Source organism: Aulonocara stuartgranti (genome assembly GCF_965226115.1).
Source record: "Aulonocara stuartgranti genome assembly, chromosome: 6".
Lineage (NCBI taxonomy): Eukaryota > Metazoa > Chordata > Actinopteri > Cichliformes > Cichlidae > Aulonocara > Aulonocara stuartgranti.
The window spans coordinates 23,341,985-23,368,433 of record NC_138944.1 but is presented as its reverse complement, the minus strand read 5'-3'; the positions used below and the strand labels follow the sequence as shown (position 1 = coordinate 23,368,433).

The following is a 26,449-nucleotide window of genomic DNA, read 5'->3' as shown; positions in this document are numbered from 1 at the left end:
GAAACTTATATTTGGACAATCAGTTCTTTGCTGTCGCACTTCTTGGCAAAAAATCTTATGCTACTGGAAAGTGTTGGGTTTGCGCTTCCACAGGCCCCGCTGCTTTAGAGACTTATTCCCGTTAATGAAACAAGACGAACAGCTCAACCGGTTTTTCACATGCTAGCAAGGGAAGGATCTCAGAGCAGCCCCTCTGCCCTCGGTGTCAGACCACTACGAAGAACCATCACGCCACAGCAGCCTTTTATTTCCGTGACACACAGTTTACACAAACACCCATTATAAAAAAAAACCTGTGGTTATAAAAGATAAGGCACTTTCATGTATACTTTCAGTTATCTCCTAAAAGCAGGAAAAGTTGATTTCAATCAATAAGAGACCCTCTGACTGAACTGTGCTTTATTTTAGGTCCCCTTCAGATATGCGATAACATGCTAAATGAAATATAACTCTCCAAATGATGCTATAATTGACTCTTGCACACAGGATGTAGGGAAGAAAAGTATTTAAACTTCAGTTTCACGTGGTTATTGCTTCAAGAACGTAAAATATGATTTTGTGAGTTTGAAAACACATAACATTGTGTGCTAAAATCCTTCAATTCAGAGCCTGGAGACATGCTTACAGCTGAGTTTTACTAAAGACATTGCCCATATTAGGAAAGAGACATGTGTTTGGCTTCACTGATTATGTAATTTTCTGGCCCTCTTTCAATGTGACAAATCAAATACAGTCCACTCCGGAGCTGCAGACATTTCACAACTCAGAAACCACAACCGAAAAAAAATCTGCTTGATTTATTTATGCACTTTGTAAAAGACATGATCCACTTTGTCTGACTTTCATTATCTGTATCATTATTATATTATATGTAAACAAGGAAAGCTTTCCCCTCATAGACATAGAAGTACTCCTGATAATTTTATCACAGCTGTGGTAATGTAAGCCACAGCTAGCCAAACAACATGCTAACATGTGAAAAGGAGAATCCACGTCTTCATACACTGAACAAAAATATAAACGCAACACTTTTTTTTTTGCTCCTATTCCCCATGGGATGGACGTAGAGACCTAAAATTCATTCCAGATACACAATATAACCATCCCTCCCAAACAGTGGTCACAAATCAGTCCAAATGTGTGGTAGTGGGCACATCTGCTATATTGAGATAATCCATCCCACCTCACAGGTGTGCCACATCAGGATGCTGATCTGACATCATGAGTAGTGCACAGGTGTACCTCAGACTGCCCACAACAAAAGGCCACCCTGGAATGTGCAGTTTTGTCTCACAGCAAAATGCCACAGATGCCACAAGCAATGAGGGAGCGTGCAATTGGCATGCTGACAGCAGGAATGTCAACCAGATCTGTCGCCCGTGCATTGAATGTTCATTTCTCAACCATAAGCCGTCTCCACAGGCGTTTCAGAGAATATGGCAGCACATCCAACCGGCCTCACAACCGCAGACCTCGTGTAACCACACCAGCCCAGGACCTCCACATCCAGCAGGTTCACCTCGAAGATCGTCTGAGACCAGCCACCCAGACAGCTGCTGGAACAATTGGTTTGCACAACCAAACAATTTCTGCACAAACTGTCAGAAACCGTCTCAGGGACGCTCAACTGCATGCCCGTCGTCCTCATCGGGGTCTTGACCTGACTCCAGCTCGTCGCCGTAGCAGACTTGTGTGGGCAAATGCTCACATTCGATGGCGTCTGGCACGTTGGAGAGGTGTGCGCTTCACGGATGAATCATGGTTCACATTGTTCAGGGCAGATGGCAGCTGAGAATGTCCCAGTTCTTGCATGGCCAGCATACTCACCGGACATGTCACCCATTGAGCATGTTCGGGATGTGCTTGACCGGCGTATACGACAGCGTGTACCAGTTCCCACGAATATCCAACAACCTCGCACAGCCATTGAAGTGGAGTGGACCAACATTCCACAGGCCACAATTGACAATCTGATAGACTCCATGCGACGATGTGTTGCACTGCATGAGGCAAATGGTGGTCACACCAGATACTGACCGGTTCTGGGTCCCCAGACCCCCAATAGCGCAAAAAACTGCACATTCCAGGGTGGCCTTTTGTTGTGGGCAGTCTGAGGTACACCTGTGCACTACTCATGATGTCAGATCAGCATCCTGATGTGGCACACCTGCGAGGTGGGATGGATTATCTCAATATAGCAGATGTGCCCACTACCACACATTTGGACTGATTTGTGACCACTGTTTGGGAGGGATGGTTATATTGTGTATCTGGAATGAATTTTAGGTCTCTACGTCCATCCCATGGGGAATGGGAGCAGTAACAAAGGTGTTGCGTTTATATTTTTGTTGAGTGTATATAAATTAAAGTTGAAAATAAAATAACTGTACAACAAAATACACAATACACAATATAGAACTATATAAGAATGTATGAAGAAATCTAAATATAAATAAATATATACACAATAACAGCAGCTGTACAAGTATTAACCGGAAATGAAGAATATAGTGACCAGTGTTGTGCAAAACCAAAGTCCAGAAAGTCCAGTGTGTGTGTAAGAACTGTATGTGTGGGTCAGTACTGTGTGGTGGTGTGATTGAGAGACCGTATCGCCTGCGGGAAGAAGCTCCTCCTCAGTCTCTCTGTGTTGGTCTTCAGGGAGCGGAATCGCTTTCCTGACCTCAGCAGAGAGAACAGTCTGTTGTTGGGATGGCTGAGGTCCTTCACGATCTTCCTGGCCTTGGTCCAGCACCGCCTGCTGTAGATTGAGTGCAGGTCAGGGAGCTCGGAGCGGATGGTGCGCTCAGCTGACCGCACAACCCTCTGTAGAGCTCGTCTGTCCTGCATGGTGCTGTTCCCGAACCAGGTTAAGATGTTTCCCGCCAGGATGCTCTCTATGGTGCACGAGTAAAAGTTCCTGAGCACCTTGGAGGGCAGTTGGAAGTCTCTCAAGCGTCTGAGGTGGTAGAGACGCTGTCGGGCCTTTTTCACCACGGTGTTGATGTGACAGGACCATGACAGGTCCTGCGTGATGTGAACTCCGAGGTATTTGAAGCTGTCCACTCTCTCCACTGGGCACTCGTTGATGACGGGGGTCTGGTAGTTCCTCTCCTGCTTAGTGCTGAAGTCCACTATCAGCTCCTTTGTCTTACTGACGTTTAGAAGGAGGTTGTTCCTCTGGCACCAGTTCTCCAGATTCCTAATCTCCTTCAGGTAGGCCGTCTCGTTGTTATCAGAGATCAGGCCCACCACGACGGTGTCGTCAGCAAACTTGATGATGGTGGTGGAGCTGGTAGTGGCCACACAGTCATATGTGTACAAAGAGTACAGCAGGGGGCTCAGAACACACCCCTGGGGGGCTCCAGTGCTGAGAGTGGTGGAGGCTGAGACATGTCCGCCCATCCTTACTGCCTGTGGTCTGCCAGTTAGGAAGTTGGAGATCCACTGACACATAGATGAGCTGAGTCCCAGATGCTCCAGCTTGGTGGTGAGTGTGGAGGGAATTATGGTGTTAAATGCAGAGCTGTAGTCTATGAAGAGCATTTTAACATAATTCCCCTTCTAGTGTCCAAGTGAGTGAGTGATGTGTGGAGGAGATGAGAGATGGCATCGTCTGTGGAACGATTTGGACGGTAAGCGAACTGTAGTGGGTCCAGTGTGTCTGGTAGTGAAGAAATGATGAAGTCTCTGACCAGGCGTTCAAAGCACTTCATCACTACTGAGGTGAGGGCTACAGGGCGATAGTCATTGAGAGAAGCAGGGTGGGGTTTCTTCGGGACAGGAACAATGATGGACTCTTTGAAGCATGTGGGGATCACCGACTGAGATAAAGAGATGTTGAATATCTCAGTGAATATCTAATTTGTGCTTTGGACTGTCACCAGATTTCTTCTAGAAGTTTCTTGCCAGTCAGCAACTATCTTGGCAACACCACTTGAGTTTGTGTGTTGCATGCTAACATCCTTATCATATGTGTAATAATACTAAAGCGTCATCTTATGCACACACAAAAAACAAATATGGCTCCTTCGTGCAGGGTTTTCTGGTATGTTCATTTATGCTTCCCAATTTAAAAAAAAAAAAAAAAAAAAAAAAGACAAAGCAAAGTTCTTGCTTCTCAGCCACTGCGGCCACATCCTCACCGTTTTTTAGGCAGTTATATAAACATACTGTGAGTGAGTCATAAGCTTAAATACAATAGTTGAAGGAACAAAAACGTAATGTTTAAAAATACCAGTCAAATCTGATTAAAGTAAATAAATAATAAGTATACAATGTAGTTTTAAGACTTCTCAATGTTTCGTAACATTAATGTTCTATGAACTCGTGAGTCCAGAAATCTGAATGTCATGAAAAGTATTTATTATTCGTGTATTATTATTTTACAATACAAGGTTGTTTTTTTCCTGATACTTCATGCAAACCACATTTCTCCAGGCCTGTCCTAATCAGCTTACTCAGTATCACTAGATCCAATGCTGCTCCTCCAGCAGAGCACACAAAAGTAGGAGAGACCAGAGATGCCATGGCTTAGTTAGGAGACTGTTTGCTTCAAGGCCACTAGAGGGTGCTGCCATAAAACTACAATAAATGAATTGACCTTTTGACCTGCTCACACTCTTTTATGCAAAACCCTGCTGATGACACACACACACACACACACAAAGAGATTCTAGGTCTGACCAACCGTGGGCAAAAAGATGACAGTCAATAAAATTCTAAAATTTTATTTATAAACACAATGAATAGTAGTTAAAAGTCCAGTGTCCCATTTAGGTACAAAGTAAAAACACACAGTCCAAGGCCAGAGCCAGCTATGCCACAAAGCCAGTTGCACTCCACACGTTGTTCACTTCAACAGGGGTAGCAATTGTCCTCTGAGACCCACCACCCTGTAAGTAGAAAGCCTGCACAGAGCGACAAAATAAGACAATTCACTATATAATTCACAGCCCATCTATCCCAAACATATCAGATCATTAGAGGTTTTGTCACATTACATACCTGCACTGAGAGACAAAATAACACAGCAGTGTTTGTAATGTGGGCTATAAGTAGACTAGCATATCAGTGCAATCAATTACACCTGCCTCCAATTAGTCCAGCCCTTTTACAGTCATTGACTGGGTGAGAAAACATGAGCAAATCAACCCAAGAGACAAGCAGGAAGACTCTCTGAAGGCTCCTGTGGCTGCACAGGCAGTCTTACAATTACGAGGTTGGAGAGTTGTTGTTTCAAAATGTTCACACTGATTTCACATGCTCATTAACTCACAACCAGCTGACCATATATATTTCTGCTGCTGAGCTGCTTTTTGATGGAGATTTTCTGAATTTATTTTGCTACCATAAGAGCAGACTCCATGCTGCAAGCATGTGCACTGTCACTTGCAATGAGTGGCACTAATGACGCTAAATTTAATTACAGGTCATGGACAGCCTTCATAAATGCTCATATTACTCACCCACACTGAATTCCAGCACAGGTTCATCTGGGTCCTGACTATTTCCTGCAAAGTAACACAAACGTCATCAGAACATTAAGTCAGAGAAACAACATTTGGAGCTTTTGTACATGATAAATTATACTGCAGTAGTAAAACAAAGTCAAGCAGCAGTACATTTATTAAAATCACCTTCAGCTGTAATATTTAAACTGATTTAGTGTCAATTTAGATTATGTTTAGATTAAAATGAAACTAGTACCCTTGTAATGTCTTTTTAAATTAGAGGTAAATATTTGTATATTTTTTACATAATATAATTATATTTACTGGATTTTCTCTCTATTGTAGTTTAGTATTATAGTTATTACTTGTTTTTTATTGACTTGTCTTGTTTTTACAATGATTTGCTCTGAATGCAGCCTTTAAAGAAAAGACTATCTGTTCAGTAACTATCCATCAGACTGGGTCCATGTTACCAGCCAAATGGGTAATAATTAAAGTAAGTTTTGAATTACGTATATTTGGGTGTTTAGGTGACACTTTTGCAAAAAAATATATATATAATTAGGTTTAAAAGAACTAAACATGTATGTATTTAAAAACAATAAGTGTGTTAGAATTACTACAGCAACAGCTTGTAGCTCACTGTACTATTTTTGAGCACAACTTTGGTGCTTTTGCCTCATTTTTAAATCAGTGATCCCAGTAGCACAGTCTAAGCAGAGACCTCAGTGCTTGGCAAACAATCAATAGAATCAATATAATTATTAAAAAGAAACAAAATAAATGCCAACCATATAAAAAAAAAACATAAACTTAAGGAAAAAACTAAACTTGATTTTGTGTCTTTAGGCTATTGTTAACAGCAAGCATGAGGTTAGTGCATATGTATTATTATTGGAAAGATTACTGCAAAGAAAAAAAGGTTGAACCAGGAGGGGGCGATATTGCTCTTCTTACCATGAGTTACATGCAGGCTATTACTTACCATGTCACTCACATTTATTTCACAAAACAGCTGAACCCACTTAATTCGATTTAATTGTATTTATGCAGAGCTGAATCACAACAACAGTCTCCTCGAGGTGGTATAGATTGTAAGGTAGAAAGTCTACAATTAAAAAGAAAAAACCTCAATACAGTGGGAAGGAACAACTCACTTTTAACAGGAAGCACCCTCTGGCAGAACCACGGTCAGGGAGGGGCAGCCCGCTGCGACCCTTTGGGGATGAGGAGACGAAAAAGGGGACAAAAGACACACTGTGGACGAGAGCCAGAGATGAACAAGAACTAATTATTGAATGCAGAGAGGTGTATAAACACATGGTGGGAATCCCCAGCAGGGTAGTCCCAGGGTAACTAAGGGAGGATTCATGGTCACCTGATTCAGCCCTAGCTATATGCGTTGGCAAAAAGGTAACTTTGAAACTTAATCTTAAAAGTAGAGATAGTGTCCGTCTCCTGCATTCAAACTGGGAGCTGGTTCCACAGAAGGATGATCCCCTTCTACTTCTAAATATTCTAAAAACCACAAGGAAGCCCACAGTCTGAGAGCAAACTATCAAACTACGAGGTCTTTAAAATAAGATGATTATTCAAGACCTCATGTGTGATGGAAGGATTCTAAATTTGATGCTGGACCCACAAATCATAAAAGAGAAACACTAACTCACACACACCAGAAAGTGCCAAGAATTATAATTATATGTAATTTAGTTTTGCGTTCCTTTATAATGCTTTCAACTATACAAATAAGACACTTCATGGGGGCGCCTGAGCCTTGTAGACACAACAAATACTGAACAAACCTCATGCGCCCTGTTGTTGACAAAACGATAAAAATGAATGTGTACTTCTGTCTTATTTAGGTCATTTTTGTAGTTTTTGTAGACAGACTACTGTAATTTCTCAATAAAATGTCGCTTATTATCGCTCACTCTCAAGAACAAAAACGTGAGTAATTTCCCAGTAGCTCACCATATTTGGGATCTTCTAACATCCACACTTCATGTTTAAACGGTGGTGCGGAGGCGGTGTACCGTCGCAGGCCGGATGTAGCATTCAGCGCGGTGTGCCTTTTTTTCAGTTGCTAAGCAACAGATTTGTCCCGCCCCTTTCGTTATGACGGGGCGGGCCAGTCCTTTGACTGGTGACGTTACAAAGAAACGTCAGGTGACGTTACAAAGAAACCTTAAACCGACCTTATATATAGACCTGGCTGTTCAGTTGAAACGCATTCACACAGCGGGACAGCAGCGCTTTAAACGTTCAAACACGGAGTTTAACACAAAACAACATTTTAGACATAAAAAACAAAAAAGTGAAATGGCAAGCTCGAACTGTAACACAATGACAAATGATGAAACAGTTCAGACCAATGGGGATAATTCTACAGTACATGCTTTGGTATCCCTCTTGGATAACTTGGTCAGTAGTTTTTCGAACAAGCAGTTGTTAGAGCTTACCGCAGGCTATCCGGATTGCGTCACCGCTAAGCGGCTTGTAGGTTTTGTAGAGGACGTAATGGACCTGTGTGAACAGTCACTAGCAGTATCACCGCTGAGGTCTTCCCAGAACTCCCCTGTACATGAAAACTGTTCTGTCCACACCACTACTGGCAAAACGGTTTTGTCACGTGTGAAATTTTTGGACGATTCTGCTGAGCAGGAGTTTGATACAGCACAGAGTATAGATGCTAACAGCCAAGAAACAGCTAACACAGAAGAAAGCTGTCAAAATGCTGACCAACACAGTGCTGCAAAACCAGAAAACAATCCAATTCCAGTTCCCCAGCAGCAGAAATCCTGTGTTGAACATGAAGCCAGCATCCCACCGTTAACAAACGTAAGTCAAACGGAGTCATATAAAAAGATACAGCATCACAGATCTTCTGTAGACTGTGAGCCACCTGAAAAAACAGACTTTGAAAGATGGTTAGAGACATTAATTCAGGCTGTGCTTTCAAAGCTTGGTAAACTTTTAAAGTGCCCTCATTCTCACCAAAAACGTTTGTTGGATCTACTCTTGGACAAATTCAAGGGGATGGATTTGCATTTAGACCGAAAAGTGCAGAATTATTTTGACTGCATTGCTAATGCGATTTTCACTGATATTTGTGACAAATTACATAAATTGTCACTAATATCATTGAAAATGGGGAGGAGTGGGGAGGAGGATTCAATGAATTTAATGGAACAACCAATATTTAATATCATAACTACTTCAGTATTCCAAGAACACCTGTTGGCAGTAACAGTTACTGATAGACTGGAATCATATGAAAAGAAAGAAAGATGCAGATTTTCAGTGGAAATCTTTGTGGAAGGACTGATTTCCCAGGTTTCAAAAAAATCAGGCACAGTCTTCAGCATTGAAAGTGCTGAAGCTATCTCCAACCGGCTTACCATGAAAATCTGGACTGAAATCAGGGCCAGATACGACAAAATCCCACCAGAGAAGTTCAAGAAACTCAGCGAGAGGGTTTTCAAATCCCTCTGTAAAAGATGGAAGCATGCATCTTTGGTGACATTCTGGCAATTAAACTTCCAAGATCTTGATGAAGATATTGTTAAAACTTTCAAAAGAAAGATATTCACAGAACCAAGTTGCATATCTAAGTGCTTCTCATCGGTGCGGGCATTTTTTGGGAGGTGTAAGGGAAGAAACAAAGTTTCCACTTTATAGTGACATCGTGATATCAACAGCAAAATATTTTCTAAAACTCACTGGACACTTTAAATGAGCTAGTTTTACATTTAGATCAGATCAAGTCATTTTTGAAATCCCCAGGAATGGTCGCGGCAGATGGCCACCCCGCCCTGAGCCTGGTTCTGTCGAAGGTTTCTTCCTCTTAAAAGGGAGTTTTTCCTTCCCACTGTCGCCTCGTGCTTGCTCAGAGGGGTTTGTTCTTTTGGGGTTTTCTTTTTAATACTGTAAGTTGTTACCTTACAGTGTGAAGCACCTTGAAAACACCATTGTTTCCTTTGGTGCTATACAGATTGAAGTGACTTGCACTGATAACATAACTAAGCTGGGACTTTAATTTAACATCAATAAAATTATAAAAATATTACATCTTGATTTCTGCTTGTTTTCATTGTCTGTGACTTAATGAATACAAATGTGTAATTTAACAGATTCTTTCTTTATGTTAGTCTGACCGGTGATTCCACGTTGGCCTTAGGTGTTGGCGCGGATACGCTGCAGCCCCTGAGCCATTAATGGCCCAGCACACTACAGTAAAAACAAAACAACAGCCATCTGTCCAACTAGGAAAGGAAAATAATAAACTGCCTCCTTGGAGGCAACCTGACTCAAAACAGTTGCAGTCCAACTCAGACCGACTGCAATCACTCTCAGGCAGATTGATGAAGATCTGCAAATAACTGTTGTCTAATTTATAAACGCAGACAGATTGCCAACACGTCTGTTCACAATAGAGGACTGTACTTACATGGTTGCAAACTGGTTATCTTGCTTATATGAAAACATTACTTTGGAGCAATGAAACTCAAACACATTCATTTTTAAAATGCTTCAAAATGAAATTTTGAAGCATTTGGCTTTATGCTTTGAAAGTGCCGTTGTGAGTGGGAGTGTGAAATCCTTACTTGATGTGTTCCCTTTGCCTTTACTGTTTTCAGTTTTATTTGTCATATGCAAGTTAGCACAGGGTCAACATTGCAATGAAATGTGTTTGACGAGCAGCAGTCACTCAGCAGCATGGTACAGTAGAAGAAAATATAATAAAATATAATAAAATAAAATAAAAAATAGAAAAATAGTAAAGAGCAAAATATTAGAAAGACGTGGTAAAAGAGAAAAGATGACTAAATATATATATATATGTATCTATAAATATATGTACACTAGTGATTAAATAAGAAAATCTTGAAAAGAAATATGACGGGAGGTCAGATGGGATATTGCACAGGAATGAGCAGCAGAAAATTACAGTATTACTCAGACTTTTAATAGTCATATTGTCAGTTTTGGCCGACGGTCATGGTTCACTTCCACTAAAATAGCACGAGACTGGAGTAAAATGTACTTTATTAATGAGAACACATGGTGATACAGCAAAGAATCCAACCCTTCTGAAAAGCAAATGGCTTCCTGTTATACTCTACCTGATTCAGGTGAGCATCTGGAATAGACCAAGTCTGGGGGTCAGCAAACCAAAGGGAAACAAAACCCTCCCCATAAGAAAACCACTACAATATAACCAACACGTTCTCACTCCCAAAGCGTAACATTTTACGCTAGGTGACAAATCGTCACCATATTACGTTTTTGGCTACCCACCACGTTCCTGAATGACGACCTCGGAAAAAAGAGGAAATATGAGAACTGTCTGGACTGAATCTACACGTTTGCTCTTTTTCTTCAAATCGCTTAGAAACACGCTATTTAACATCATTAAAGTCCTGGTTAAGGTCAGGAATAAGGTTATGGTCAGGGCTAGGGATAAGGTTAGGTTTAGGGCTGGAATACAGGGCTGGAACGTCTATTACCGCGGGAGCGTCATTGAACTGGATTCCAGCCATAGCCCGCCGCGTACCATAAGAACGCCGAAGGTCTCCTTTCACGTTCCTCAGGAACGCCGCGGGACGTGACAAAACGTCGACATGTTACGCCTCGGGAGTGAGAACGGGCTGATATAACACATCATAGACATATGAAGATTTGTAACAAGTCCTATAAATAACTCCATAACATATAAACTTCAGTCTCTTCTATATACATTAAAACAGCGGTCCCCAACCTTTTTTGCGCCACGGACCGGTTTATGCCCGACAATATTTTCACGGACCGGCCTTTAAGGTGTCACAGATAAATACAACAAAATAAAACTAGTACCGGTACCGGAAAAAAAGAAGATTTATTCATAACACACGTGAAAGACCCAGGAAAACAGAGTTAACGATAAAAACGATAACAAAATAACGATAAAAAACGATAAAAACTCTGAAAACCATACATTTCACACCCGAGCCTCATCTCTCGACCAAACGACGGTCCGTGGCCCGGCGGTTGGGGACCGCTGCATTAAAACACCTTAACCACAGTTAGGTTTCAGCCCTCGCTGACTCAGAACAAAGTAAGACAATCAGAGTTCGATTGGTTTTTACTTGTGCAGGGGAAGCCTGGTCGGATTCTCAGAGTTGCAAGCTCTACACCCAAACTCAGACAACTCCAACTCCAGCCTCCACTCGCAGCCTTTTATTGAATGAAAACAGTTACACAACCGCCCATTGTAAACCCCATATGTTGTGTGGTAAAAGCTAAGGCACTGTGTGTGTGTGTGTGTGTGTGTGTGTGTGTGTGTGTGTGTGTGTGTGTGTGTGTGTGAGAGAGAGAGTGTATGTGTGTCTGTATACGTGACTTCCTGCTTACAAACGTTTTAACCGCATCTCTAGTCATAAAAGGGTCATCTCCCCTCAACCTCGTATATGGCTTAACCTCTCTAACAGTCCACCATTTACATGGTGAGCCCATAAAGGGCAGGAAGTGAACATTCCTTACCAAATAAGGAAACCAGAATCTTATATAGATTGTGCCTGCAGTTGAAAACTATAGCTAGTAACATCCCCAACATCCTACATGTGGGGGAGGAACAGAAAATATCTGAACATACAGTTCAAGACAAGGTCCAAGCACAATAATGACAACTTTTAACAAAATCACTCCAACACACACTCCCCTAGCCTGGCACATTGGTTTTCTCCAGGAGCTCATAAGCAGGTGATTGAGCTGCTTTTACTCTTTACAAAGTGAGTACTGTTAACACTTCTCTTTTTACATATACAACTAATTTAGGTTACAGACAAATGATTAAATGTGAACAGCTCTAACACAGGTTCTTTTCCTGACACAGGTAGGATGGCCAGTCCCCCTGTCTCTTCACCTTTAACGAGTCACTTAAATAACAACCCAAAAAGCCTAATAAAGAATCACAATCAACCAGTGTGTGTTTTTCTTCATTACGGTTTTTAAATACAAATCAGTCAGTCAATTAATAAAAATACAAGTAAGGGTAATGGAACCCCTGGTCTCCATTACACACATAAATACCATAAAGACACTAAGTCGTAGAGCTCTGAACTCCTTGCTTCTATGATATTTACACTTCTTCTTGGCCTTCTCCTTCACTCTGAGTCACTCCAGGATAAACGCATCAGCTCAGACATACAATAATTAAAATATGTGTAGGTGACCGTTTGGCAGAAGACGATGTCGAGGCGGTACTGCAGTGACACGTCCGTGGCTATCGTCGGGGCGGTGTCCTGCATCAGAAGGAAGTCAATAGACTTCTTGGCTTTGTTGCTCATCATGGCGCTGTAGTCCGTGGGCGTGGCCTGCAAAAAGTGTAAATAAACCATCAGAGACCAAACACAAATATGCCTTCCAACCACTAGTTTAGACAACATCTTGCAAAGAGTGTGTATTTCAGAGTGCAGTTGTTTTTAAATTTGACAGAAACAGAAATAAAGACGGAAGAGAAGGACAACAGGGAAAGCAGAAGCACCGACACACTGAAATCTTTTAGGGTCAAGCTCCAGAACTAGCCACAAATCCTGCTGGAAAGAACCTAAAAATACTTAAAAATACTTGCAGAGATCGAATGGAGCCGTTAACTCAAAAGCCTGGTGTCAGGCATGTTCTTTAATAAATAAGAAACGAGCTGATATGTTACAGACCCCAGTCTTTACGTAAAGAAAAAGCTGACATTTAGAGCGGTCTCGCAGCAGATTTTAAAACAGTGACACTGATTTGTGGGGTTTTTGGGCACAAATTTGAACCTTTTTGTTTTATCCATGTCCTTGAACACAGCTCGTGACTTGGGCGCTTTCATATGTACCGATTCATTTAGGTTTGTGCACTGAGGCCAGATTTAGGTATTAAAAACGAGTCAGTCATAACACTTCTTACATTAGTTAAAAAGCTGAGCTTACACTAAACCAACATTTAAATTTCCCCTTGTGGGACTAATAAAGGTATATCATATCATATCATATCATATCATATCATTACTAAAGTATTGCTGCAACATTGTAAAGACAAAGATGACACACAGACCAGACATAAAACACTGAACACTTTTTAAAGACGAGTCATTTAAGAGTATTTTCTCATAGAATAAAGTCGGCTGATATGGTGAAGGAAAAATCTGCTCACGAATCCTCCAACTTCTTAAAAGTAAGGAGTGACCTGAGCTGGAAATCAACATGAGAGGGATGACTCAAGAAGAAGAAGAAGCAACAAGAAAAGAAAAACAGAGTTCAGAGTGTAGTTAAGATATCAAGCTGTATCCACAATGTGTGCCAAGAAACTAAGCTTGTCTGTTGTCATGCTAAAGAAATAAAAAATCTGGAATCAGAAAACAGCCAATAACTGCTGATCAACTCACCCACTCCTCTTCGTGCCAGTCCACGTGCAGTGACGACTGGCTGTTGTGATCGCTGTACTTTGCTCTCAGCGTATCCTGGTCATTGCGGAGCACTACTTGTTCAGACTCAGCGGAAGGAGAAGCTTTGGTTGCGATGTACTCGTACTGCGTTCAGGGCCTAAATAGCTGAAGCTAGCAGCTTGCAGCCGCACACTGCCACCAGCTGACGGGTCTGAAAGGAAGAGGGTATGAATGAAATATGAAGCGTCCCCACGTAACGTCAAACACTTTTAGTACCTTGTCAACCAGACTGGCGAGCGTCCACTCCAGTCCGCTGGCCGATTGGTCTTTGGCAGCTTGAGACAGCCTCTCTGCGTAATAGCTGACCTGAGTCTTCAGCGTGTTGACGTAGGCGATGATCTCTTTGGCTCGGACAGTGTCCTGGGGTATGTGGATGATGACTGAGCTGGAGAGGGCACTACTGCAGGGAACAAAGACACACCGACACATCTGTATCCGAGCTGGGACTGAGGACACTCACCAGCCACTTTATTAGGTACATGTGTTCAAAAGCTTGTGGCAGCAATTTAGTGCATTTAGTCAAATAAAGACAATAGAGTGGCCTGCAGGTGTATATTTTTGTAATGTTTCTGTCTTATGCCTGAAATATGCTTCAGCAGGAAATATACGCTGTAACTGGAAACAACAGCATGATGGACCGGTTTAGTGTTAAGAGGTGTTACATCTGAAGTTAGAACGTAAATTTCCTGCAGAAATCTAAATCAAGCTTCAGAGGTACTGTTCCAAAAATATAGGGAGGGACGTTACCCACCAGATGTAAAAACAAACACTGTCTGCATGCACATGCCTGCTCTCAATGAGCCTAATCGTGGCTGCAAGTCACCGGGCCGTTTAACCTGCAGTTAATTGCAAAGGTAAGAAGTACATGGAAATACTGTTAAATGCTGTTGCTGAGGACGTGAATTTAAATTGTTACTCAATGCTGATACTTTATGTAGCTTTCTTACAGTATTTTCCAGATTCCGGTAATAAACAGAGTCAGATTTAGGGAGACTAGTCTTCTTCTTCTGGCATTTAACCCTTGTGTTGTCCATGGGTCATTTTTGTCCTCTAAAGAAATCTTTTGCTATCAAAAATGTATTTGTTATTCATCAAATGGGCTGAAAATAACAGAAGTTATTCATTACTATACTATGAATGATTGGAATAAGTTTCAAGTAATTTGATTTATTTATGTGGTTTTTATTGAATTTTATAACGTTGTTGGCCCTCGTGGACAAAAATGACCCCAAAGTACAAAGTGTTGCAAAGAGCCGTATTTTCACACCATACTGTTTTCAAACATCTTTGATCTTGGATCACTGATGTGTGGGGTCAAGCACTGGTCATAACAACCACAACAGGCAGCACAATAAGGAGGCAGGTGCTCTATATTCAATGAAATTTTATTTATACAGCGCCAAATCACAACAACAGCCGCATCAAAGTGTTTCGTATTGTAAGGTAGACTCTGCAATAATACATACACAGAAAGTATCCTCAAAAGCCTCCATTGCACTGGAGATTTGCATACTTTGATGAGCATACTTTTTTTTACCATGTTGTGCAAAGCAATGACCAGTAGGACAAAGCACATATTGTCCTCTAGTATAATGAGGAGGGAGAATCAATGTTCAGGAAGATCCAGGGTTAGAAGATATAGAAAATATTGTCAATATTTAGAGCACATGCTACCCTTTCTCTGAAAAAGCACATCAGCCACCTGCAGAAGTGGAAGAAGGCTATGAAGTGAAGAAAAGTGATGAAGAATCTGAACTATGTTCAAGTAGGTTCTCAGGCATCCAGGACATGGTAGTCTGAGGAGCTTGGAGAGAAAGTGACTGGGCTTCTTGAAGTTTCTTGAATTTTCAGAATGTGAAACTGAAATAGAAGATGTGTCAGAGGACTACACATCATCCATTTCAATTATGATGAAGACAAAGAATCAAGCAGGAAAGAGGAATCAGCTGAGACAGAGGAATATTTGCAGTAACGTGAGGAAACACTGATCTGGTCTTCTAACCTTCCCAGTGACAGACGATGCCTGACTCTCTCATGTGCCTCAGAGAAAGATGATCTACCACAGTCCAAGCACATGTGCCAGGTCCCATACTCCTTCAGTGGCTTTTCTACTCGAGTACTGAAAGCATTATACACAGTGTATTCTGCTTGTATTCTGCTTTTTAACGTTCACATGCCAATGGATGCATCAGAGACCAAGTTGGGGTTCAGTAACTTGCCCAAGGACACCTTGGTAAGAACTCCAGACTAGAGCACACAGAGATTGAACCAACAACCATCCAATTAGCAGATGACCTGCTCTACAGCCAACTCAATGATGAACAAGGAGGGACAACAAGAGAGGAAGAAAAATGGACCGAATGCAGCTGTAGGCATATGTGGGTGTGTTGATTCTTACTGCCGTGCATCCAGTAGAGTCGCTACGGCCAGTTTATGACATCCTGAGTCTGGTAGAGAAGTTTTCATGCTGACACAAGATTAATCATAGAAGCACAAAAAGGACATAATTTCTTGATAAAGACACAATAGATGATCGTCGTTCATGACACAAACGTGCTCCCATTTGAGGTGTATGATGTGTGTTGGTGTTGACTTGACTTGAAACACAAGTGGGTGTTCCTCCTGCTGTGATGTAAGATCCTGGTACTGATGTGACTGTATGAGCACCAAGTCCCCTTCAGAGGACTCTGTCCCCTCCAACAGAACATCCAAGTAAACCAGGGAACTTTGAGACAAAAACATGGGCAGCATGTGATGCAGGTCCAGCTGTACATGGAACATGCTCGTGTGCGATGGCAAACCGTCTGTCCTGCAGTCAGGACACGAGTTGTCCCTAACATTGCAGGTTTCCAAAAGAAAACAATCACCTGTAACAGCTTGTTTACTGTATATGCCCCTTGGCCTGCAACTGCAGAAAGAATGCTGTCCATGATGGGACCAGTGCAGAGGAATAAACCTGAGCTTCCTCCTGCACTTGGGTCAAATATGGACACGCCTTTGTCCTCATGAAAGTTTGCCTTCACTCAGACTCATGCCCTCCTACCATGCCAAAATATAGAAAACTGTCAGGCAATGAGTTGGAATAAAGTTGAATAAAACCTTGAAACACAGAGATGGATGATATTTTATACTTGTTGCTTCAAAGCAAACGGGGTCATTTTTGAGCCCTGAGGACCACAGGTGTGATTATGTGCTGCCATTTAAAATTTATAAATGGTTCAAAAAAAGAATCCTCACTAAAGTTCAACATACAGCACTCTGTATGTTGAACTTTAGTGAGAATTTAAAAAAAAAAATTTTTTTTTAAATATTTAATTTAATTAAATATTTAATTTTCTTGTTTTATTTTCGCTAAAAAACAGTCGTGTGCAAGAGGTCAAGTAAATAAGGCTACCTACTGCCTCTCTGTACATTCTGACATTGTTCATTTTCTCAGCATCATCATTGTAGTTCAACCTTTGTTCACAAGGAGTTGATCTTGGTTTACAGTCTTGCATTTGAAATCTTTCCAGTATGTTCTCTACATATCTCTCTTGTAACATTTTTACACAATCTTGGGTTTGCTCAAAATCAATACCAAGAAAATGTTTGAGTTTCCCCATATCTTTCATTTTGAATCTTGCAGTTAGCATTTCCTTCACAGTTTTCAAAACCCTTTCATCACTGGCTGCAATAATAATATCATCAACCCATATGATCATGATCACTTTTTCTTTTCCTGTTTTCCTTGTGTAAACACAATGATCTACAGGACTCTGCATGAAACCGTTCTCTATCAAATAGTCATGTAATGTCCTGTTCCAGTTTCGGCCTGACTGTTTAAGCCCATAAAGTGACTTTTCCAGCTTGTAGACCAGTTTCTCATCTGTTTTTCCTTTTACTTCATAGCCTTCTGGCTGCTCAACATACACTTCAAAATCTATTGGTGCATGCAAGTATGCGGTTTTTACATCCATCTGATGCAAAATCAGGTTTTCTTGTATTGCACACTGCATCAATACTCTTATGCTTGTCAGGTTAGCAGTCGGAGAAAAAGTTTCATCATAGTCTATCCCAAAACACTGGTTGTAACCTTTAGCTACGTACCGTGCTTTATATTTTTCTGATCCATCACCACTGTTTTTCTTCACATATACCCATCTACCCCCCACTGCTTTCTTTCCCCCAGGTAAGATTGTTAGGGTAAAGGTGTTGTTCTCTTTTAAGGATTGCATTTCTTCATCCATAGCTGCTTTCCACTCTCTAGAGTTGGGTGACCTTGCAGCTTCACTGAATGTCACGGGTGAGTTACTTATCAGTCTGTAACAGTAGTCTATGTTAGTCAGCACTTGATCATCAATGTCTTCTCCTGACTCATATTCATTTAGATAATCTGGTTTCTTTCTTGTTCTAGAAGGATACCTTCTGGAGTTTTCAGTCTCATCACTAAGTGGCATCTGACTGTTCACTTCTGGTTGGTTGTCAGTATCTGGTTCCTGTGAACTGGTACTGGGGCTTTCCCTGTCCATGTTTGGTCTCTCCCTCACCTGTATGTCTTCATCCTCAGATGTCGTATCAGTTTGTGTTTGCTTTTCCTCATTGTGTTTGGTTACAAACTTAACCAGCCTAAACTTTTGCACTTTGGCGCTGTCTGGGAAATAAACCTTGTATGCTGGACTGTTTTTGTCGTAGCCTACAAAAATCCCTTTTGTACACTTAGAATCCAGCTTACCCTTGTTTTGCTTGTAAGCATAACACTCACACCCAAACTTTCGCATTCTGGATAGATTGGGCTTCCGCCCAGTCAGCAAAAAGTAAGGTGTCTGCCCTGTCCGGTTGTTAAAGCATCTGTTTCTCACGATAGCCGCTGTTTGAACTGCATACGTCCATAATTCCTTTGGTATGGCACTCTCAATAAGCATGCACCTCCCCATATCAAAAAGTGTTCTCCAGCCACGTTCCGCTGTACCATTCTGGTGAGGGGAATATGGGGCTGAAGTTTCATGTCTTATTCCATGTTTGTTTAACAATACCTGGTAACTCTTTGCCATGAACTCTGTGCCGTTGTCTGACCTGATACACTTTACCTTCCCGAGTGGGGCTGTATCGGCCAAAAAGATTTCAGTTGCTTGCATTGTTTCACTTTTGTTTTTGAGAAAATATACAAATACTGCACCGGAAAAGTCATCGGTAAACAATAATGCATATCTGTGTCCATCTCGTGATTCTGGATCTATCGGCCCTGCTAGATCCGTATGTACCAGCTCGAGAGGTTTCTCAGCTCTCCTGTCAGGGTTTCTATTCCTAGTCTGGACAAATTTTCCCTGAATACACACCTCACAGTTCAAACTTTCTTTGTCAGTTTTCCCTTTGATTTTCATACCTTCAACCACATTTTGTAGCTTCAGAATGTCACTATGATTGCAATGTCCCAAAATTTCATGCCATGTCTGCACATCAAAACAATTATTACACTTATCATCGTACTCACTTACAGTCTCAAGGTAATAAAGTCTGTTGTGCTCATGGATGTGAAACTTTGTACCGTCTCTGTGTTGAAGGACGTTCCTTCCTTTCTTAAAGATGATAGTGGCTCCGTTCGTGGTGGCCGCTCTCACAGAGAAGATATTCTGTGGAAATGAGGGAATGCATAGGGCGTCTTTCAGTGTTGTTTTACACTGTCTCCCTCTGCTGTCTATCAAGCACACCTCTGCATCTCCTCTGCCTTCAGCCACTCCTTTACACCTGGTGCCATCAGCTAATTCCACACAGTGCGTTCCCGGCTGGAAGTCGTCATTAAATTTCTTGAACGCTGTTTTATCATTCAGGATGTGTGATGTTGCGCCAGTATCCACCATTAGGCCTTTGGTCCTGATGTCTTGTGGCTGTTGAGGTGGCGCGTAGTCATCGCTCATCCGGAAGACATAGGTGTCGTCGCTCTCTGCGTTGTCGCCCTCCTCCGAGGCTATGCGTGCTTCATCATTCCGTTGTCGTCTCCTGCAAGTCGACTCTCGATGGGTGTTGCTCCTACAGTGACTGCACCACTGTCTGTAGCGGCATGCTCTGGCCTTGTGTCCCCGTTGGCCACACTTAAAACAGACTATGTCTGACATGTCTCTCCTGTGGTCATTAGCAGCTGCTGCGGGTCTCACGCTGGGTTGCACTCTCGCCTTCATGATGTTATCCTCTTGTTCCATTAAGCGCATTTTCTCAGTGTCCTCATAGCTGCGGAGTTTCGTTTTAAATTCCGCAAACTTGATTTCTGATTCACTTTGCGTAATGTGAACGGAAAAAGGTTTAAATGTTTCTGGTAAACCTTTTAACACCATCGCTACAAGCAGACCATCACTAAGTGTCTCTCCAGCATTTCTCAGGGCTGTAATAAATGTCTCTGCGCGTATGATGTACTCCGTGACGCTCTCACTGCTTGCTTTCTTCAGAGAAGTCAGTTCGGTATAAAGGCTGATAATTCTTGGTTTACCTTTTCCTGCATAATAGTCTCTTAAAATTTTCAGTGCCTCGCGTCCATCATCGGCAGCTTCTCTCATCACGAGCGATAAACTCTTATCATCCAGGAACTGTATTAACTCTGCATAGGCCTGGGCATTCTTATCTTCGTCGTCATCGCTTTTCAATATTGTGTCTTTTAGACCTTGTAATCTAAGATGTCCCAAAAATTTTGTCTCCCACAGTTCATAATTCTTCTCATCTCCGTCAAAAACCAACCTTGCCCATCGGCCACTGGGTTCACCAGCACGCTTATTCATGGTGCTAACTTAGCACGCTAGCCCTCACCGAACACGCTGTACTTTGCGACTTTTCTGGTGGTAAACTTTCCCCTGGCGTAGCTTCAATGTTTTCCTGGGCCCATAACCTGTTAGCAGAGACGGGTCTTCCAGCGGAATCTGCATGAATATTGAAGATACTTATATTGTCTAGACGGAGGAATAATCACACGTGGGGCATCGGCTTTTCACCGGAACAACACTTAGTTTTTATTATTGAACTCTCGCGTGCACTCTGCAGCATAACAGGAAGCATCCTTTCAAAATAAAATCACAACAGATGACAACGAGGGCATACCTATTAACTAGCTCAACAGTGAGTATAATGTTGTGTCTCACTTAATTAGGTCAGTTTGTTCATACCTCGTTTTGACAGCTGTATTTTACCTCCAGGTCAGCTGGATACACTTATGCATTTGGAAATGCTTCCTTGACCTTGAGTAGTACATTCTTACTACTTACGGGCTCTTCTTTGCTCTTTTGTATTTCTGGCATGATTTTATGATTGAGGGAGGGCGAACTGAAACCATTTTTTAAATACTGAGCCTGTTCATAATATCAGCTGATATGAATATATAAAAATAAGAAAATCGTATTTTACGTTCTGACTCCTCCTTTTTCCTTGCAACTGTCCTCTAGTCCTCCACATTGTCTCACTGACTCTGGCTAAATAAAATCATGAATAAACTATTAAAAAAGACAAGTGTATCCGGAGGACTCTTGAAATCTGTGTTTGTAAAATCCTGCTTTGTGCTTTGCCAGTGCTGCGTGTTGCATTATTCACTTGAGGTTGTCTAATGTTAATAACAAATCAGTTATTTGATGTGTTGCCACGCAGACATCAGCGTCACAATTCTAATGCCCAGTAAGTGTTTTGTTTTTCTCCTGCTGTGTATGACTGCAATTACCTCAAAAAGCGCCTCGAGCAATCTTGCTTTTATGAGCTCTTCAGTGACGTGGGTTGTTTGATGTTTCCATATTCACTTGTTTTCAATATGTATTTATTGAAAGGCTGCACTCTGCTGGGTTTTATAATAGAGGCTGTGGGCCATTTTAAGCTGTGCACACTGTGAAAAGACCAAAAGAAGGTCAGAAAGTCTGTTTCCTCTCAGCAAGAACTCATTACCCAGAGGCCACCTCTTCTGGGCCACTCCCTCTTTAAAATGTCAGTGTTCGAAATTGTTGTAAACACGCCCTTACTCCCATACTAAAAAGGTCAGGAGCTATTTAGTAACAGCTGATAGTATCATTAGCTGTAACCTAAACTTTCACCCTCTTTTTGCTTTGAATAATTCAGGCATCAGTTATTTAGTAGGGGGTGGCAGTGGGGGGGGGTATGGATGTGTCTTCTTGTCAAGTGTCTGATCTCTGTGTGAAGTTTGATCAATGAAAAGCAAATCACGTCAGAATAGGCCGGAAGTCTGACCCTGTGAGAATGAGTAAACTTTTAGTACACAAAGTAAGTTTTTATTAACAAATGCAACGTTTGGGTTTAATAACAGTTTGACCTTAATCATTGCGATGTACCAAGGTAAAATTAAAACAATTGCTGTTTTAATCTACTGTCATGAAGAAGCTCAGAGACAGAAAATAGATCTTTTATAGAGGTGTTCATAAATTAGTCCTACATCCAAAAAAGATTGGATTTCACCTTAATCTGAAACAAGAAATACTCACAAAAATGAGTACAGCCGTCACATTTTTGTAAATATTTTGTTGTATCTTTTCATGGGACAACATTAAAGATATGACACTTTAATACAATGTAAAGTAGTCAGTGTACAGCTTGTATAACAGTGTAAATTCACTGCCCCCTCTAAATAACTCAACATACAGCCATCATTGCCTAAACCAAAGTGAGTACACTCCTAGGTGAAAACGTCCAATTTGTGCCCGATTAGCCATTTTCGATTCTAGTGTCATGTGACTCGTTAGTATTACAAGGTCTGAGGTGCAAATGGGGAGAAGGTGTGTTGTATTTGGTGTAATTGCTCTCACACTCTCTCATATTGGTCACTGGAAGTTTAACACAGCACATCATGGCAAAGAATTCTCAGAGGATCTGAAATTTTTTTTACTCTACATAAAGATGGTCTAGGCTTTAAGAAGATTGCCAACACCCTGAAACTGAGCTGCAGTACAGTAGTCAACACCATAACGCAGGTTAACAGGACAGGTTCCACTCAGAACAAACCTCACCATAGTTAATCAAAGAAGTTGAGTGCACATGCTCAGCGTCATATCCAGAGGTTGTCTTTTAAAAATAGATGTAGGGGTGCTGCAAGCATTGCTGAAAAGGTTGAAGGTGTGGAGGGTCGGCCTGTCAGTGCTCAGACCATGCGCCACACTACATCAAACTGGTCTGCATGGCTGTCATCCTAGAAGGAAGCCTCTTCTAAAGATAATGCACAAGAAATCCTGCAAACAGTTTGCTGAAGAGAAGCAGACTAAGGACATGGATTACCTGTGGCCTGATGAGACCAGGGCAAACTTATTTGGTTCAGATGGTGTTATGGGTGTGTGGCAGGTGAGGAGTACAAAGACAAGCATTTCTTGTCTATAGTCAAGCATGGTAGAGGGATGCCATTGTTTGGGGCTGCATGATTGCTGCTGGCACTGGGGAGCTACAGTTAATTGAGGGAACCATGAATGCCAACATGTACGGTGACATACTGAAGCAGAGCACAACCCCCTCCCTTCAGAAACTGGGTCGCAGGACAGTATTCCAACATGATAACAACCTCAAACACACCTCTAAAAAGACCAGTGCCTTGCTAAATAAACTGAGGGTAAAGGTACTTGACTGGCCAAGCATGTCTCCAGACTTAAACCCTATTGAGCATCTGTCGGGCATCCTCAAATGGAAGGTGAAGGAGGGCAAGGTCTCTAACATCCACTGGCTCCATGATATCATCATGGAGGAGTGGAAGAGGATTCCAGTGGCACCCTGTGAAGCTCCAGTGAACTCAATTTCCAACAGATGTAAGGCAGTGTTGGAAAAATAATGGTTGCCACACAAAATGTTGACACTTTGGGCACAGTTTGGACATTTTCACCTAGGGGTGTACTCACTTTTGTTGCTAGCAGCTTAGACATTAATGGCTGTATGTTGAGTTATTTTGAGGTGACACGAAATTTACACTGTTATACAAGCTGTACACTGACTACTTTACATTGTGTCAAAGTGTCATATCTTCAAAGTTGCCCCATGAAAAGATATAACAAAATATTTACAATAATGTGAGGAGTGTACTCACTTTTGTGAGATACTGTATGTAGCACCCTAAAGAGACTATATTCGACACTTACTGGTTTTACTGAGCTTTATTCTCTACAAACAGATTCTGTACATGAACCACTAAGTCAGGCTAACCTATTGGGCTCTCACATTGGCTAAACCTCTTACATAATACAGACAAACCCATAAAATCCTGACACCACGAGCTTTGCTTTGGATGAAACAGTTATTAAGGATTTAACAGTATCACCCTCAGGCTGATTTAAAGCTTCAGACAGATCTAATGCTACAGCAACATTTTTTATGTTTTACAATGAAATTTGATTTCTCCTGGAGTTATGACCAAAATTTTAGCAAAAAAAAGGAAAAAAATATACTTGTTTTAACATTTATTGTCACGTTTGACCAAGAATACTCCAACATCTTTAAGCAGATAAGCTTTCATCAACACAGTTCATCGAAATGCTGGATCTTCATGTTCCACCAGTGGTAAGCGTCCACCAGCGATGCTCCACCAATAGAAAGAACTTTCAAAACCTGGATGCAGGATACCAAAAGGGTGTCAACATGATATCCAAAATATTTATTACATTTAAACCAAATGTACATAAGCAACATACAATACCATCAACCACAGATAATACAAATGCATTTCTAGGGACAAACAAAATTTGAAAAGTAAAAACAAACAAAAACTGTAAAATCTCAATCGTCATTTAAACCAGTGTGATTAGCAGTCTGTAATTTATGAATGTAGAACATTTCCTTGTCTTTCAGATTCGTTGTCTGTCACTTTTTCCATATGAAATTAGGAATGTGATAAATTCCAAAGGCTTGTAATGTGGATGTGATGGTACTGCAGAAGTGCAAGTAGCCAATAACAGTTATACCTGTTACACCCCGGCCTAGGCAACCGGGGTGCAACGCAGGAAAATAAAAATAAAGAAAAAAAACACAAAAAAACCCCACAAAAATCATCCCAAAACGACCACCATTTTCTTTAAAGCAAAATGATATTTATTTACAACGCAAGGCGCCAAACTATTTACAACGGGGGGGGGGGGAAGAAGATCGCGACCATGACAACTGACACACAGGGCTTAAATACATGGAGGGAACAATCAGGGGATGGACAACAGGAGGGAAACACAGCTGGGGCAAATCAGAACTGACGAGACAAGGAAACGTAAACTGAACACACTAAGATGACACAGACTTTCAAAGTAAAGTAGGAAACACATAACAGTCACGCAAAAACAACACATTACCAACGCCAAATCGTCAATCCCGGAGGAGCACCTAGACACTCAAATCCACACACAATTACGGTCACAGCCGTAACACCCCCTTACCCAAGAATTAACATTAACCCCAAAATGTTTAATTCAAGGAAACACCCAAAAAAACAAACATTTAAAACATACAACCCCAACGAAAAATGTTTGTTCCATGTCCAGCCCATACGGCACCGGCCACCGTCCCGCAGGCGACGCTGATAACTGGACGGGTCCTCCAGTGGAAACGGAAAACCGGAGCGGGCCCTCGGATCCTCCAGCGAAGACAAACGAAGCTGATGAAGGCTGGAGCGGTCCCACGGACCCTCCAGCAGACGACGAAGGCTGGGGCGGTCCCTCGGATCCTCCAGCGACGGTGGATGAAGGCTGGAGCGGTCCCTCGGACCCTCCAGCGAAGGCAGATGAAACTGATGGAGGCTGGAGCGGTCCCCCTGACCCTCCAGCAGACGACGAAGGCTGAGGCGGTCCCTCGGACCCCCCAGCGAAGGCAAATGAAGACTGAAGCGGTCCCACGGACCCTCCAGCGGAGGCAGATGAAACTGATGGAGGCTGGAGCGGTCCCCCTGACCCTCCAGCAGACGACGAAGGCTGAGGCGGTCCCTCGGACCCCCCAGCGAAGGCAAATGAAGACTGAAGCGGTCCCACGGACCCTCCAGCGGAGGCAGATGAAACTGATGGAGGCTGGAGCGGTCCCCCTGACCCTCCAGCAGACGACGAAGGCTGGAGTGGTCCCACGGACCCTCCAGCGAAGGCGGATAAAGGCTGGAGCGGTCCCTCCCCGGACCCGCCAGCGACGGCGGACGGCTGAAGCGGTCCTCGGACCCCACAGTGATTGGACGAGCCCCCATAATGTTACACCCCGGCCTAGGCAACCGGGGTGCAACGCAGGAAAATAAAAATAAAGAAAAAAAACACAAAAAAAACCCACAAAAATCATCCCAAAACGACCACCATTTTCTTTAAAGCAAAATGATATTTATTTACAACGCAAGGCGCCAAACTATTTACAACGGGGGGGGGGAAAGAGATCGCGACCATGACAACTGACACACAGGGCTTAAATACATGGAGGGAACAATCAGGGGATGGACAACAGGAGGGAAACACAGCTGGGGCAAATCAGAACTGACGAGACAAGGAAACGTAAACTGAACACACTAAGATGACACAGACTTTCAAAGTAAAGTAGGAAACACATAACAGTCACGCAAAAACAACACATTACCAACGCC

At 42.1% G+C, this 26,449-nt stretch overlaps 1 protein-coding gene and 1 long non-coding RNA gene across 3 annotated transcripts; both read right to left on the bottom strand.

Moving 5' to 3' along the window:
• Positions 1-4,714: 4,714 nt before the first annotated feature.
• LOC309709121 lies at positions 4,715-7,905 on the bottom strand. Its single transcript, XR_014277433.1, has 4 exons — positions 7,428-7,905; positions 6,611-6,710; positions 5,469-5,513; positions 4,715-4,910 (listed from the first exon to the last, which is right to left on the bottom strand). It is a non-coding gene; the product is annotated as an uncharacterized lncRNA (long non-coding RNA).
• A 2,954-nt stretch (positions 7,906-10,859) lies between these two features.
• LOC309708233 (inositol polyphosphate-4-phosphatase type I A-like) lies at positions 10,860-14,925 on the bottom strand. 2 transcript variants are annotated; one of them, XR_014277216.1, is made up of 3 exons: positions 14,672-14,925; positions 13,861-14,320; positions 10,860-12,808 (listed from the first exon to the last, which is right to left on the bottom strand). XR_014277216.1 is itself a non-coding variant. In XM_082536052.1 (3 exons), the coding sequence occupies exons 1-2, from the start codon at positions 14,347-14,349 to the stop codon at positions 14,018-14,020; spliced, it is 267 nt and encodes an 88-aa protein (XP_082392178.1). In that variant the 5' UTR covers positions 14,350-14,925; the 3' UTR covers positions 10,860-12,808; positions 13,861-14,017. The 2 variants fall into 2 exon arrangements, 1 of the variants encoding a protein (XP_082392178.1); XM_082536052.1 differs by having other exon boundaries at positions 13,861-14,071; positions 14,137-14,925.
• Between the last annotated feature and the right edge of the window lie 11,524 nt (positions 14,926-26,449).